The sequence below is a fragment of the Patagioenas fasciata genome, chromosome 9, assembly GCF_037038585.1.
Source record: "Patagioenas fasciata isolate bPatFas1 chromosome 9, bPatFas1.hap1, whole genome shotgun sequence".
NCBI classification, from domain to species: domain Eukaryota; kingdom Metazoa; phylum Chordata; class Aves; order Columbiformes; family Columbidae; genus Patagioenas; species Patagioenas fasciata.
This window is the reverse complement of record NC_092528.1, coordinates 29,810,001-29,824,586: the sequence shown is the minus strand read 5'-3', so window position 1 is coordinate 29,824,586 and position 14,586 is coordinate 29,810,001. Positions and strand designations below refer to the sequence as shown.

Below are 14,586 nucleotides of genomic sequence, written 5' to 3'. Positions count from 1 at the left end.
GCCCGCACCCTGCCTGCTGCCTGCACCCTGCCTGCTGCCTGCACCCCTGCACCTTGCCTGCTGCCCGCACCCCGCCTGCTGCCTGCACCCCGCCTGCACCCCACCGCCTGTCTGGATGAAACTCCTCCACGTAAGTGAGTGAGCTGCTCTTTTGCTCTTCTGAAGTTGCCATCGGAGAGTGATGTATATTTGAGAGTAAATAGAATATTTCACCGAGAGCGATGTAATTTGAGAATAAGTAGGATATTTTGACGTGCTTTCTATATTGAAGCGTGAGAGCTGAGCCGTGCAAGATGGTTGTTTTCAGATGCAGCCCAGTCGTGGTTTGTGCTGTTCTGCTAAATAATCCGTGCGATGGGTTTGGGGATGAGCATTTCCCTCTCTCAGCATCCCTGGGGCCTGGCAGCAGCGCTGGGGACGGCTGCACTGACAACAGCAGCACTGACAACCGTGTTTGCTGAGCAACGGAGAGATTATTTCAGTGGGGCAAATGAGAGCTTGGGGTGGACTGTTATTGGGGCTTCATTTTCCTCTAAAGAGAGGATGGGTGCCGCTGGGTGCACCTGCACGGGAAATGGCACGTTTGGGGCTGGATGGCACAGCTGAGCTGATAAATGCATAAACGCTCATCCATCCGCAACAGCGATGCTGAGAACTGTGTTTGTGTACGTGCCAGGGAGTGTGTTTTGCAAAATACCCAACAGGCATTCCCAGCGGTGGGGCTGGAACCCCCAGAGATGGGGCTTTGCCCAGGACATCTTCGGTTTCCCCCACCACCGCCTTTAATTCAAACTTCAATATGCGTTTTAAGACAAAATATATTGCAAAATATATCGTGAAGGGAAAGATACCAAAACATATATATGTACAGAGAAAAGAGTTGAAAAGATTTTTCACTGGATGTTCTCAACCTAGCAAATGCTTCTGGCAATGAATTTCCGATTTTAGCTCCTTCGCAAGAAAAAATCCTGTTGGTTTTTTTCAGCCTCTGTTTCAGGGGATCTGATTTTTCTGCAGCCCAGAGCCTGTTGCTCTCCAGTGCCTTAATAAATGGTGTCATTGTTTGCGCAGAGCGGATGTTTTCCCCACGCACCCGTCGGAACGCGAGGGTTAAAGGTTGCGCATTGTTCGGCGGTGCTGGCGGGTCCGGGTCGCGCCGGGGTGGCCGAGCGGTGCCGGTGCCGATGCCGAGCGATGCGGCACAGGCCTGGCGCACATCCCTGCATCTCAATGCGCCGGGCTGGCTGCGATGGCAGCGCCTTTCATCCGCTTTCATCTGCTCGCTTGTTTAGGAATTGCTTCCTCTCCCCCAAACTGATAAATATTAGAGTGAAAAAAGCCGTGAGAAAAGGTCTTTTAAATCGAATCTGTTTTGAAACCTTCCTACGACACTGCAAGGATTAAGAGGAACCCCAGCCCCCTCCAAACCCATTAACCTAAAGGCCAAGTTTTAATCCCTTTGTGGCCAGCAATCCCGGGTTTGGGATCAGGCTGGCGGGCAGCAATGACAGGATTTTGGTGGCTGCCCGGGGGGAGCAGGGTGGCAGCGTGCAGCTCTGCTCCCCTCCTTCCTCGCACCCCTGTTTGTTTGAAGCTACGGTATAAATTAAAATCAAACTGTATAGAGGAACAAGCCAACGCATGGGGAAAAACTTGAAAAAGTGTTTGTTTTGGAGAAATCCAGCAGAAAAGCTCTGCCGTGCCCATGTCACGGCTGGGACATCAGCTCAGCAGTGGTGGGGACACGGGCCGGGGCGCAGCGCAGGTGGGTGTGAGGAAGAGGAGGGTATTTCGGTTGTATGTCGTGCCTCGTCTCAAAAGTCCTGTTTCATACCATAAATAAGCTGGCACTGCTGATCTCTGAAATTAGGGTGGCCAAAGGTCCTCCTGGGGTTTTGGTTGTGGCTAAGTCAGGTTCATTGCTTTGAATTTAGGCCAGGTCCAGGGGGTCCCAGCGTCTGACATCTTCCCTGTGGCCGCGTCCAGGAGTCATGCAGATTTCGTACCGTGTATTTTTTCCTTTGGTTATTTCTCTTTTCCTATTTATACTGATTTATTTTCCCATGCCAAACATATTGCTTCTGCATTTTGACAAGAGAAACGTCAGCTCTTGCACAGTGAGCAACGTTTTGGGAGGTCCTGAGCTTGGGCAGAATGAAAGATCAGCCTGCAAATCCAGGCCTCAACGCAGAAATAAAGGTTTTATTCTAATGTGTGTATTAGCAGCACTTTACTGGCCTGCAGCCTTAGCCAGTGCTTCGGTTTGCTTTGTAAATTCTTATTTTCAGCGTTGCCTGACAAGTCCATCTTTGCCTGGAGCAACACGGGGCTTTTCGGGCTGTTGCTGACTTCTCTGTTTCTTTGCCACCGCTGTACAAGTGGGGAGTCTGATCAGATTTACACCATCTCCTTGGGTTGATTTCTGATTTATTTTAAAAGCAGAGAAACCCCCTGGCGCCCCTGCCTAAGGCAGGAGCCTCCAAACAGGCAGTTGCCCATGGGAACCAGTTTTGGCTCCAGGCGCTGGCATCGGTGGCGGGCTGAGCTATCTGCTGGCGGGAGGGTCGCTCTGGAGATGTCCCCAGTCTTTACACGTGCAAAGCAAATTAAACAGGAAAGAAAAAGAAAATCTGATGTGAAAAATGAGATTTTATTTGCTTAGAGGTTATTTCTTAGGCAGGTTGGGGCATGGGGTGCACCCTCTGTTCTCCTTGGGCCTTGTCTGGGCACCTTCTTGACTCTCAGCTCCCAGGGTCTTGCTGAGCACCCAACCATAAAAGTTGGGCCAAAGAGTCACAAGTTTAAAATATGAAATGCTCATTTAAAAAAACAAAATTAGGTCTATTTTGTTTGATATCTTCGGGGTTTTGTAGGCTTTTGCGGCATGTAGAAATACCAGACTGTCATCATCTTTTTCGCTGAAGTGAATACAGATTCTCATGGCAGAGTTCAACCCTAAGAGCCTTGGAGAAAGCCTCAAATGCCACGAAGCCACCGCGGAGCGCCGGCCTGGCCTCTCGCCCACAGCTGCCGGGGCGATGCTGCTGCCTGGTACGGCCTCGGCTCGTGTGACCCTGCGTCCCAAACCAGTTACAATAAAATAAAATAAAGCCTGCATTGTGGAGAGCTGAGGCTGAAGGCTTTCTTGTTTAGATGGAGAATAAAGGGAAAATAAAAGCTCTGTAAAGTAGGCGGAAAGCATTTGGTGTGTTGAAGCATCATCAGATGGAGGATGTGGTCCATCTCATCCCTAAATTTGCAGGGGTTTGTTGTAGGTGCCTTGTCCTGGCTGCGATGCGCTGGAAGGATGCTGTGCTGTGAAGAGACTCTCTGAAAAGATTTATTCTGGCCTTTGCAGTAAAATAATGGTTTCGTGAAGTAGTTCTGGCAACTTGAGAGGTGTGTGAATGTGGAAGTGACCTCGAAGCCCTGGCCTGGGCGCCCCATGGCCGTGAACATGGGTTTGGCGGGGGGTGTGCTCAGAGTGCTGTCAGGATCCTGCTGGGAATGTAGGGGTTTTATCTACTAACTCAGTAACCGGTGGTGTTTGGGAGCTGATCCCCAGCAGAACGGGGGATGGATTCCTCCCCCAACATCAACTCAAGCGAGCGTTATGTATGCACAGTAGAGTTAAATTTAGCTGCTTGCTTGTCCGTAAGCACTCGGTGTGTGTTTAAAGCACATAAAACTTGATGTGCCCTATTTCCTCGCCGTGTTTCAGGATGACTTGAGTGCTGCTGTCCCCAGCCTGTGCATTCCCCATGGCACAGGTGCTTCTGCCATAGGGACACCCCAGCTCGCCTGCCCCATATACGCCCGTTCTGAGCTTTCCCTCCACGCTATAAAAACCAAACAGGGCCGAGGTGGCCGTGGCCACTTCTCCCCATGCCAGCATTGCCATGGGCTGCTGGAGGAGCTGTGGTGGTGACCATGGCCACGGAGGCCAATCTTCTGATGTGATCTGATATGTGAGCCTTGTGACCAAGAAGACTCATGGTACCCAGGGTGTGTTAGGAAAAGTGTGACCAGCAGGTCGAGGCAGGTTCCTCTCCTTCTGCTGTGCCCTGGAGGCCCCATCTGGAATACTGGGACCAGTTCTGGGCTCCCCAGTTTAAGAAGGATATGGAATTACTGAAGGGAGGCCAGTGGAGGGCTGCGAAGGTGATGAGGGGTCTGGAGCATCTTTCTGATGTGGAAAGACTGAGAGAGCTGGTGCTGTTCAGCTGGAGAAGGCTGAGAGAAGACCTTATTTATCCTTATAAATATCTCAGGGGTGGATGCCAAGACAATGGACAAGACTCTTTTCAGTGGCGCCCAATGATAGGATGAGGGGCAATGGGTACAGGTTGAAACACAGGAGATTCCATCCAAGTATGAGGAGGAGAAACTTCTTCACTTTGAGGTGCCAGAGCCTGGACCCGGCTGCCCAGAGAGGCTGTGGAGTCGTCTTCTCTGCAGACATTATAATCCACCTGGACACGATCTGTGTGATCTGCTCTGGTGACCCCGCGTTAGCAGGTGGGTTGGACTGGGTGATCTCCAGAGGTCCCTTCAGCCCCAGCCATCCCGTGATTCCGTGAGTCCCTGGCTAGCGATGCCAACATGGAGTGTCCCTTGACAACTTTTTTGTTTGTTTAAACCCTCTGTGGACAATAGACGGGGTGTGTGTTGGAAGCAGAGGCTGGTTGCCAGAGCGATGGTGTTTGTCGGGCAGCCCGGTGCAGGCAACAGAGCTGCCCGTGGCCTTATGCACCAGGTGGGGAAACACCAAGGAGTTTGGTCCCTGTGCTGAGACAGCCACAAAATTCATTTATCTTGTGGTTTTGAGAGCCAGAGTTCAAATAGGCCTTTGCTAATGGGGAGATGCCCCTCCCAGGAGTGCAGGATTGGATCTGGTCCTGGCCACCAAGAAGGGCACCCGGTGATGGTGACGGGTGCAGGGGCTCCCAGCTGTGCCTCTTAACCAGTCTGGGTTTCTCCTGTTGCCTTGAGCGAGGCGGTGGGGTTTTCACTGCAGGATGAACCCGGCTCTGTGGGATCCACTCAGGGGATGCTGGTCCTGGAGCATCCCGGCTACCGAGGGCAGGGGTGAGCTGACCTGAAACCAGCGATGAAACAGTTATTAAAAACGTGGATAAAAACTGCTAAATATATTTTTGTTAAGCTGCATCGCTTCCTGCCCGTAGCGGTGATGCCGAGGTCAGTTTGCAGTGGGGTGGCTTGCACATGGTGTGTGATTGTTCAGCATCAACCCCCCATGTGTTGGGTACCATGGGCACAGGGGACCGGGCTGGGGTCCCCAGGTCGGCCGGCGGAGGAGGTGTGGGGACATCCCCTCCAATGGACGAGGGCATGCAGTGACTTGTTCCAAATCAGAGGGGGCGTGTGTGGCAGGTTGCAGGCTCAGCCCCCCCAGCCTTGGCCACCACATCCTTCCTCTTGGGCTATGGGATTTGTGTTTATTTTTTCAGATTTATTGTGTCAGGATCAATCCCCGCGGCCGGGAGAGGAAGTTAATTTAGCAACAGCAGGAAAGGACACAATGAGTCAGTGGTGGAAGGGAACTAAAAATAATGAAATATCCAGAGAACAACTTTGTTTCTTTTGGGAATTACAGTTACGAGGCAGCATCCGGGGACAAGAACAGAATTAAACAACCCTGTTTATTATCGCTGTTTTTTCCTGAAACTTCAAAGTGCAGTAACGCCGTGATACATAATTTGTATGTTGTTAGAGCTGATAATCTAACCAAAACCTGCATTTTGGGTGAAATGATGTCAGCATGACTGGGATATATCATTTAAACATGTAAAGTTTGCAGCACTGTTATAATTATTAATCTGGCATGCGGCATAGTTGTGTCGCACCAGAAATCAGTGCTGTTGTTGCTGGTGTGCCATGTTTTGAGGATCTCTGAGAAACCGTGGCATCAGTTCCAACCTTGTGAGGGTTCCCTATAGAAATGTCTACCCCGAGTGGGTAATCTCTGCATCTCACTGCCCGCCCGCAGCTGATCGGGAGCAAACATTTTGATGGGACCTCTGCAAGGACCGAGAGGGATTTTTGCAGGGCTGGGGAGCAGCAGCTGTGTCTGGGAAGCCTGGATCTCCAGGCAGGACCGGAGGCACCAGCTGGAGCTGTCAGGGGTGCAGGTTTGGGGGCTGCAGAGCCCCTCGGAAGCTGGGGCTGGGGTGCTCAGCCACCCCCAAACAGCAACCAGGCGGTGTGGGGGTGCCCAACCTCTGCAAGCCCACAAGACAGGTGGCAGGTTAAGGCCAAACGCCTTTTTGCACTCTTGGTTAATTCCCCCGTTTGTTTTTTTTACACCTGAAAAAGCTCCTTTAGCCAAGAAATAGCTCCCTGGGGCCCTTCCTGGTGTTTTCCTTGTAAAGAGCGAAAACAAAACTTCATCTTTGTGGTTGACTTTGCTGTGACACCCATCCTGGAGCAGCCGTGCGAGGGCTGGGGACCACCTGGCTTCACCGCCCCGGCCGCTGGGGTTTAATTGGGATCGCTCCCAGGCTGAAAACCCCGGTAGAAAACCTCAGGCTGTGACTGCGCCCGCCGGGCTTGAATTTTTGACATCAGACACCGGGTTTTTTCCTGCCCTTGTGTAGCCGGCAAGTGCTCCGGGCTATTTTTATCCAGCGCTGGCAGTGGCTGGAGGAGGACGCGGCTTCCCTGGGCTCCCTCATCAGCTGGCCGGGGCTCCAGCGCTGTCTTGACTTTATTAGGGAAAAACAAGGTGCTGCGGAGCGACCGGGCGGCGAGAGGGGCCGGGGAAGCATCCTGGAGCGGGGGCTGCCGTGGGTTTTGGTTCTGGAGACGGGTTCTTGATCCCATGGTGCCGACTGAAGAGCGGAGGAAGGACTGAGATGCTCCGTCGGGAGCGTCGGATCGGCCACGTGAGGACCCGGGAGCCAAGGAGATGAGTCGGGAGGGTGATGATGGCATGGGTGATGTCATGGGTGACGTCATCAGGAAAGCAGCCGCGCCGGCCGGGGAGGGGAGTTATAAAAAGGTAAGGGACAAAAAGGAGCTTTTTTCTGCCACCGGTGGGGGGACAGGGCTAAACGTGCCCAACACCCTCCCCAGGGACCTGGGGTTTGGGTGTCAGAGCAGGGAGTGCCTGGCAATATTTAACCCCTGCAGGGCAGCAAACCTGCCTCCCCGCGTGATTCCACATCGCTTGGTGATAAAGAAAACGTGAAAGAGATGTTTCCAAATGCCTTCTCGTGCCTCGAGACCCCTGGGGTTTAAAGCAATTTGCCACATGGCTTGAGATCCATAAGTTTGACTTGATTTTGCATTTACCAGCAAATCCCCCGTGAAGAAAAAGGAGATAAAAGAAACGTAGACTCTGTGGTTACAATTTTGTTTTGTAAATCCAAGAATAGCCCTTGTACTTCACAGAGATCGCAGAAGGCACTGCCTATGGCTCTGGAACTTTAAATATAGTAATTGTCCATGGCTGGTAATGACAGACCCTGGCAAAAATAGCCTGGCTGGCTTGGCCGTGTCCCCGCGGGGCCAGGCAGGGGCTGTGCGCCGTGGTTGGTGACAATGGATGTCCCTGGTGTCCAGCACCCCCCGGCATTGCTGTGTCGTGACCCGGTGGCACTGCCCAGTGGGACAGGGACCTGCCGGAGTGTTGGTGGCACCTGTTAATCTGTAATTCACGGTGTAATTAGGCTCTTCCCTCTCCAAACCAGCACGCCTGGGGTTTGGTCCGGGTTCGGTCCCATTGGTCCAACTCCAGAAGTGCCATCAGGGGTCTCGGAGCATGATGAGGAGCCTGGCAAGTCACTGCTGCACCTCAACGCCAAATCAGTCTTCCATGTACAGTTTTATGTGCTATTTTGGGTGATGTCTGTAATGAGTAAAGCTGCTGGTACATGTGCCTGTGTGCTAAACAGTGTGGAGAGGTACCTGGTGAAAAGAACAAGCCACCTACCGCTTCTTAAGGGACAGAAATAACGTAGTATGGACTGGCTGACCTTTGAAGGTCCCTTCCAACCCATACTATTCTGCGATTCTCGGACTTTGCTCCATCTCCTAGAAAACTGCAGAACTCTTGTGCCCGCTGCCCTGGGCTCCACCAGCATTGGGTCGATCGGGATCCCTGGCATCAGCAGCACCATGTGCCCCGGGGATGGGGTTTTGCGGGAGGAAGGTGGATATTGGATGAATTCTGTCTCTCAACCAAAAATGTGGCGTATTTTGGTGTCGAAGTGCTGCAGCATGTTGGGGACGGGCTGTTTGCCAACACATGTTGGCGGCGGGTGGCGAGGAGCACAAATGGTTGTGTATAATCTGCAAACAGCGGAGAGGTGGTTGCGGTAGATTTATTATATAAAGAGCAATAATTACAGCAGGGAATGGAGCTGGGGAAAGGGCGGTGGGGAAGGTCTGAACCTCTCCTGGCGATTTGCCTTTGCCGGGATGGTTGTGTAAAGCATTTTACACATGGGCCCTCGCAGCCATCCCCTGACATTGTGTTTTTATCCGTGTGCGTAACCAAAGGCAGCTACTGACCTTCCGAATTGGTAACAAGGAAAACATCCGCCCAAGACTGCTTGGCCTTAAAAATATAAAGCAGCCTTGTGTTCAAAATAATTGTTTGAACCAAACTTCGACTGCCCCCTCTTTCAGAAATAGGTGCATTTCTTTGATCCAGTGCCATGTTTAAGTAACATGGGTTTGTATTTTGCTTGCTAACACCTTTGCATTTTGAGTATTTGATGCATTATTTTTTATATATCAAGTCAGTATATTTGATAGGTGAAAAAACACTTGCAATTTGCCTTCTCAATGTGTAGTTTTCAGTACCCAGCTCAGGACGTAGAATGCAACTGTTGGGTGATTTGTCTAAAGCCTAAAGTCCAGTTTCCTTAGGTGTATTATATTTCTTAGTAACTGTTCCCTATATTATAATAACAACAATTAGCACTCTTGATATCTTTACGGTCATTAGCCCCTGTCTGGTTTATAAAAGGGGGTATTCTGGGCTCAGTCCTGGGACCAGTATTGTTTAGTATCCCCAGTAATGATCTGGTGGGGAACACAGATTGCGCATTGATTAAATGTACAGAAGTCAAACTGCGAGCAGTTGCGTCTCGGTGGGAAACGGAGCAAAGTTTGAAAAGATCTGGAGAGACAGCCCTATCTGAAAGGGGGAAATATATGGAAGTGTGCCTGTTTTTCCCTCTAAATCTAGAAACAGCCTCTTTGCAATGGAGGCATCGATTACCAAAACCTGAAAGAACAAAGCAGAAAAACATTCTTGAGTGGTCTGGGTAGAACTTGAGGAGCTGAACCCAAAAATTCAATACCACTTGATGCCCTGGAGGGTTTTTTAAGTATTTTAAATGAAAGGAGTTAGGTTACACACAAAGTATGTATTTTGGTAAGGGATTGACAATATAATGGGCAGTGTGATAACGTAATGTATGTAGTCAGCACTTTAGTTGGAATTAAATTATTAGCTATTTTAAGCTAATAATTTACATTTTGTTATATCTCGCTTTCCTGTATCAAAAAGGTACATTATTTTTAGTTAGGTAAAATATGGCAAGCACAGTTATATTAATTCATGCCATTGAAGCAGCCCATGCTTGCCTGCTGTGTCTTATTTTGTTGCCTATTTTTGATTGGGTATTATGTGTTATTTTAAAATGAAATGTTTGGGGGCTTCACAATGTTCTTTCTACCAATAACTTGCCTCCTGGTGTCAGCATTGGCACATAATCCATCAGTGACAGACACTGGGATAGTACTGGTGCTAATTTTGAGCCTAGATCTATGATTTTCATTTATTGCACATTGATTACACAGTCATCTCTGTAATTGGTGATTAATTTCAAAACACTTTGTAGCTTGCTCCTATTAAAAAAATATATGTGTATATATATAAAAATATGTTTTTAAAACTGGATAATTTGGTGGCAATGGTTAAAAATACATCTCAAAGCACATTGGCAGAAGGATGGTGAGGTTTTGGAGGCTGCTCAGGCAGGTGGAAGATGATGATGAAAGTGTTGTCTCGGTTGTATATAGATATAGGTGCAGGTATCAGTGTATTTATTAGGTGTATATCAAATGTATACATGAGTGTGTGTGTGTATGTAGTCGTATAACCATCAATATGTGGAGAGAGAAAGAGGTGCAGATGGGCCTCCCTGTTGGGATGGGCGACGTGGTCCACCCAAACCTTGGAGACAGCTTGGAGTTGTGTTGGCCATCACGACCACCACGTTGGGGCTGGTGGGACAAGGCTCCTTCCCGCACACCGTCACAGCTTCATCCTCTCTTCTTGCCCTTCCCTTTCAGGCCCAGAAGAATGAGCGCGAGTCCATCAGGCAGAAGTTGGCTCTGGGCAGTTTCTTCGACGATGGCCCCGGACTGTACACCAGCTGCAGCAAGAGCGGCAAGCCCAGCCTGTCCTCACGGTAAGCCAGGCACCTCCAGCCCAAAACCTCGCTGGAGGCTTAAAAGTGTGAGAAGCCTCCACTGGGACATCCCGAGACCTTCCTTTCATTGCATCCCTCGGTTTTTGCTTGCAAACGTATTCTTGAATTCTCCTTGCAACCATATTCTCGAGTTGTCCTTGGTTTAGTTTGTCTTATGCACCGAACGCAATGATTGTGTGTTATGTAAATAACTCTAAATAATATGCTGAAATATTAGTTTAAAACTATAGAGAAGTGGTATTTGGATGCTCAAGGGATAAAGGAAATGAGCTGAAGTTTCCTGAGTTAGGTTTCCTTAAGCTTTTCATTGAAGGTCTCTGCCCTGAACAGAACGTTGCCTTATGGACTTGGGCAACCAAGACCAAAAACAGTTCTGGAAGTATCATGAATTTACAACTGGAGTTATTTTTCAGGAAAATAGTTGGTTCATTATTTTTTTCCAATGAGTTCTTTATGTTGAGTTGCAAAATACTGAGGATTTTAATGCCTGGTTTAACACCAGATGTGCATGTCTGTAGCAGGACAGACATGGGGAGTGAAGATCTACCTGTTGCCATGGTGTGGGAGAAGAAAAAGAGAGTCTTAGAGAGGCATAAAACCAGGAGGAATACTGTTATTACACCAGAGAGGTACAATTGTGAAATTAAATTGAACTGCAAGTCATTTGAAAGGGAAAACAGTTTTGCTCTGTGTAGTTACAGCTAAACCAGGAGCCGCTATCTTGTAATTATAGCGCGGGTCTAATTAACGCTGTGTGGCAGGCTTTGGCAGCTGTGCCACAAGAAATTACCAGCTGTACCTGAACGCTTGGGCGTCATGTTAATATTTATAGTCCGGGCAAAGCGTTAATATTAAACACTGTTTGGTACAGGACCTGTAGGAACCTTTTTCGGACCATCGCTCTCACTTTTGTGCTTGCAGAGGAAATAAAACTGTGCTTACATATGAAATGTGTGAAGTTGAACCAGGGGCGCATCCTGCATCCCAACCTGGGTACCCGCGTCTGAGCGCCGCAGCTTAAAAGCTTGTGCGGAATTAAAGAATTAGGGAACAGTTTGGGTTGAAGGGACCTTCCCAGCTCCCCCAGTGCCACCCCTGCCATGACAGGGACATCTTCACCAGCTCAGGTTGCTCAGAGCCCCGTCCAGCCTGGCCTGGGATGTCTCCAGGGATGGTTCATCCACCACCTCTCTGGCCAACCTGGGCCAGGGTTTCATCACTCTCAGTGTAAAAAATATTCAGTTATTAATGCTGTCTATTTTGAGGTAATAGTGGCTTAAGAAATTGCACTAAAATAATTGAGTTTGCTGTCTGTAAGTACCAGCATGAACCACCCCCATTGGGAATGAGAAATAACAGGCAGCAGAATGTGTGTGGGGGCTCGCCCTGTCTTTAGCAGATGGCTCTTTTATATAATAATATTTTTATATATTATTTACCTATTTTATATATCAAAATATATTTTTATCTATTTATATATGAAATATAGAATATTTATATGTATTCTTTTATTTCATGTAATAAGACAGCCACCCTGACGGCAAAATCTGTGCAGCGTCTCGGCAGTTCTGAAGTCCATCAATAGGTGGTGGTAGAAGCATTTTCATCAGCCAGTTTCCAGTCCCAGTCTAAAACTGACGCTGGGAAATGGCAGCACTGGGAGTGTGGTGTCCTGCACGGCCTTTGGGTGGGGGACGACCATCTTCTTGGAAAAAACAAGTGAAAATATATCTATTTTCCTTTGGCCCAATAACCGAATTGGGATAACGACTCCCTTTTCCTCCCACAGGTTACAAAGTGGGATGAACCTGCAGATTTGCTTTGTGAACGACAGCGGCAGCGACAAGGACAGCGACGGCGATGACAGCAAGACAGAAACCAGCCTGGACACGCCGTTGTCGCCCATGGTAGGTCTGGAAATGGAAACTGAAAAAGAACCGATCCTATTAAAATATAATTGCAACGCCAAACCCCAAAGCAGCATCTCCAGCCATCAGGAAAAGAAAAGCGAGATGCTGAGGGGCAAATCTGGCGAATACAGAGCTGTTGTAGTACAGATGCCTTCACGTGAAGGTGTTTTCCTTCCTCCTTCCTTCCTCCCTTTCTTCTCGGCTCTGATAATTATCAGGGCAGTAATGAATATGAAGCGGTATCAGCTCCCACCAGCTTTCCTCTCCTCTCTTTTCCTTTGTGAATGTAACACCACGGTCTCAGATGTTTTCCTCCAGCTTAACCAGACTGTCCCTTCAACACCTATTGATCTGGTTGGCTCCTCTTTCCGTTTAAAGTTCTCAAGTTGCTATTAATAGTCAAGGGGGCCTAGCTGGGAATTATTCTGATTTTTAAAGGTAAACTTGTGGATTTAAAAAAAACAAATCAGTGCTATTCACCTTCTCTGTAGAAATGATACCACTTGTAAGTGCACAAAACTACAGCTGCCTGAAAAGAGGGTTTAGTGTTGGTCTCTTCTCCCAAGTAAAAAGCAACAGGACGAGAGGAAATGAGAGGAAAGTTGTGCCAGGGGAGGTTGAGTTTGGATCTGGGGAACAATTTCTCCCCCAAAGGGCTGTGGGGCATTGGACCAGGCTGCTCAGGGCAGTGCTGGAGTCACCGTTCCTGGAGGGTTGGACAGACGGACATGAGGTTCTCAGGACATGGGGTTGGACTCAATGAGCTTGAGGGTCTCTTCCAACTTAAATGATTCTATGAAAATATGTAGACAGCAAACGCGTTGAGGTAACGGGGCTGTAACGCTGCATCTCTGCTCCCCAGAGCAAGCAGAGCTCGTCCTACTCCGACAGAGACACGACGGAGGAAGAGTCAGAGTCCCTCGACGACATGGATTTCCTCACCAGGCAAAAGAAACTCCAAGCCGAAGCCAAAATGGCCTTGGCTATGGCCAAGCCCATGGCCAAGATGCAGGTGGAGGTGGAAAAGCAGAACAGGAAGAAATCGCCGGTAGCGGATCTTGTAAGTGGGAGCTGTGGGATGGGAAACACCAGCCCTTTGGCTGTTTGCTTTGGTTGTTGAGACACGGACAGCGGTGCTTGTAGACATGGGGAGGAGCAGTGGAGATCATCCATCCCTCGGGAGCTGGAGGGTTGACATGGATTGTCAGTCCACCTCTGGTGCTGGTAGATCTGGGTCAAACGTGTAGGTGTTTCAGCTCATTTTTGTCCTCTCAATGCAGTCGTTGCTGCAGGCAGAGGGGGGAATGTCTGCAAAGCAAGCTGCTGCTGGTCGGGAATAGGAGTAATTGGTAAGAAAATGGAAGAAAATGGTAAAAAACTGAAAATTGCTTTTCAGCTGCCACATATGCCTCACATAAGTGAATGCCTGATGAAGAGAAGTTTAAAACCCACTGATCTAAGAGACATGACTATCGGGCAGCTACAAGTGATAGTCAATGATCTCCACTCGCAGATAGAAAGTAAGTGACGCTTGTTTAATTATTGTTTGGTATGTCCCATTTAATTAAGAACAGTTCTCTAGGCTACACATGGGAATGTTGGTAAATACATGATAACACGAGTATACGCAGAAGTTGGAGATGGAGATCTCTTCAGGTTTGGTTCCTTCAGCTTTTTCTTTTCTTTGTGGCAAGGGGGTTATGGTTTGTCCTAGAAAACATTCCCTGCTGGTTCTCCGCACCAGCTGATGTGTATCGCAGTCGAAGGGTGATGTACAGGACCCAATGTGGGGTTCCATCAAACTCACCTCCTTTCTCTCGGCTCCAGGCTTGAACGAGGAGCTGGTGCAGCTGCTGCTGATCCGGGACGAGCTGCACACGGAGCAGGACGCCATGCTGGTGGACATCGAGGACCTGACCAGGTGAAGGAGCCTCCTCGGGGGGTGTTTCTCCCTCCTCACAGGTCTAGTAGAGGTTCTTTTAGCAGAATTTGGGTCCTAAAGTTTTTTGCCATCCAAGGTAAGGGCTGAGCAGGACGCTGCTCTCTCCTCCAAAACAAGAAAGCGAGGCAGTTGGGTTCTGGAGGTGGCTCAGCATCTTTCAAGTGCTCCCCAAATGCAGGTGTTTCATGCTCTTGAGTTGGTTTTTCCCTTTCCAAAGTCTGGAAAAATAGCACCTGGGGAGGAGCGATGCTGCAAACCTGCAGCA

The 14,586-nt window shown here is 49.0% G+C and overlaps 1 protein-coding gene across 4 annotated transcripts in view; it reads left to right on the top strand.

The window, feature by feature from the left end:
- The window catches only part of SCHIP1 (schwannomin interacting protein 1), a 140,844-nt gene that overhangs the window by 125,304 nt on the left and 954 nt on the right, over positions 1-14,586 (top strand). For 3 of the 4 annotated variants that reach the window (XM_065844784.2, XM_071812749.1, XM_065844786.2), the window contains 5 exons: positions 10,330-10,448; positions 12,259-12,376; positions 13,242-13,439; positions 13,776-13,899; positions 14,207-14,300. In XM_065844784.2, coding sequence (XP_065700856.1) covers positions 10,330-10,448; positions 12,259-12,376; positions 13,242-13,439; positions 13,776-13,899; positions 14,207-14,300 — 653 coding nt within the window. Of the gene's footprint in view, positions 1-6,670; positions 7,022-10,329; positions 10,449-12,258; positions 12,377-13,241; positions 13,440-13,775; positions 13,900-14,206; positions 14,301-14,586 lie in introns of those variants that run through there. The other variant, XM_065844785.2, reaches the window with a different exon arrangement.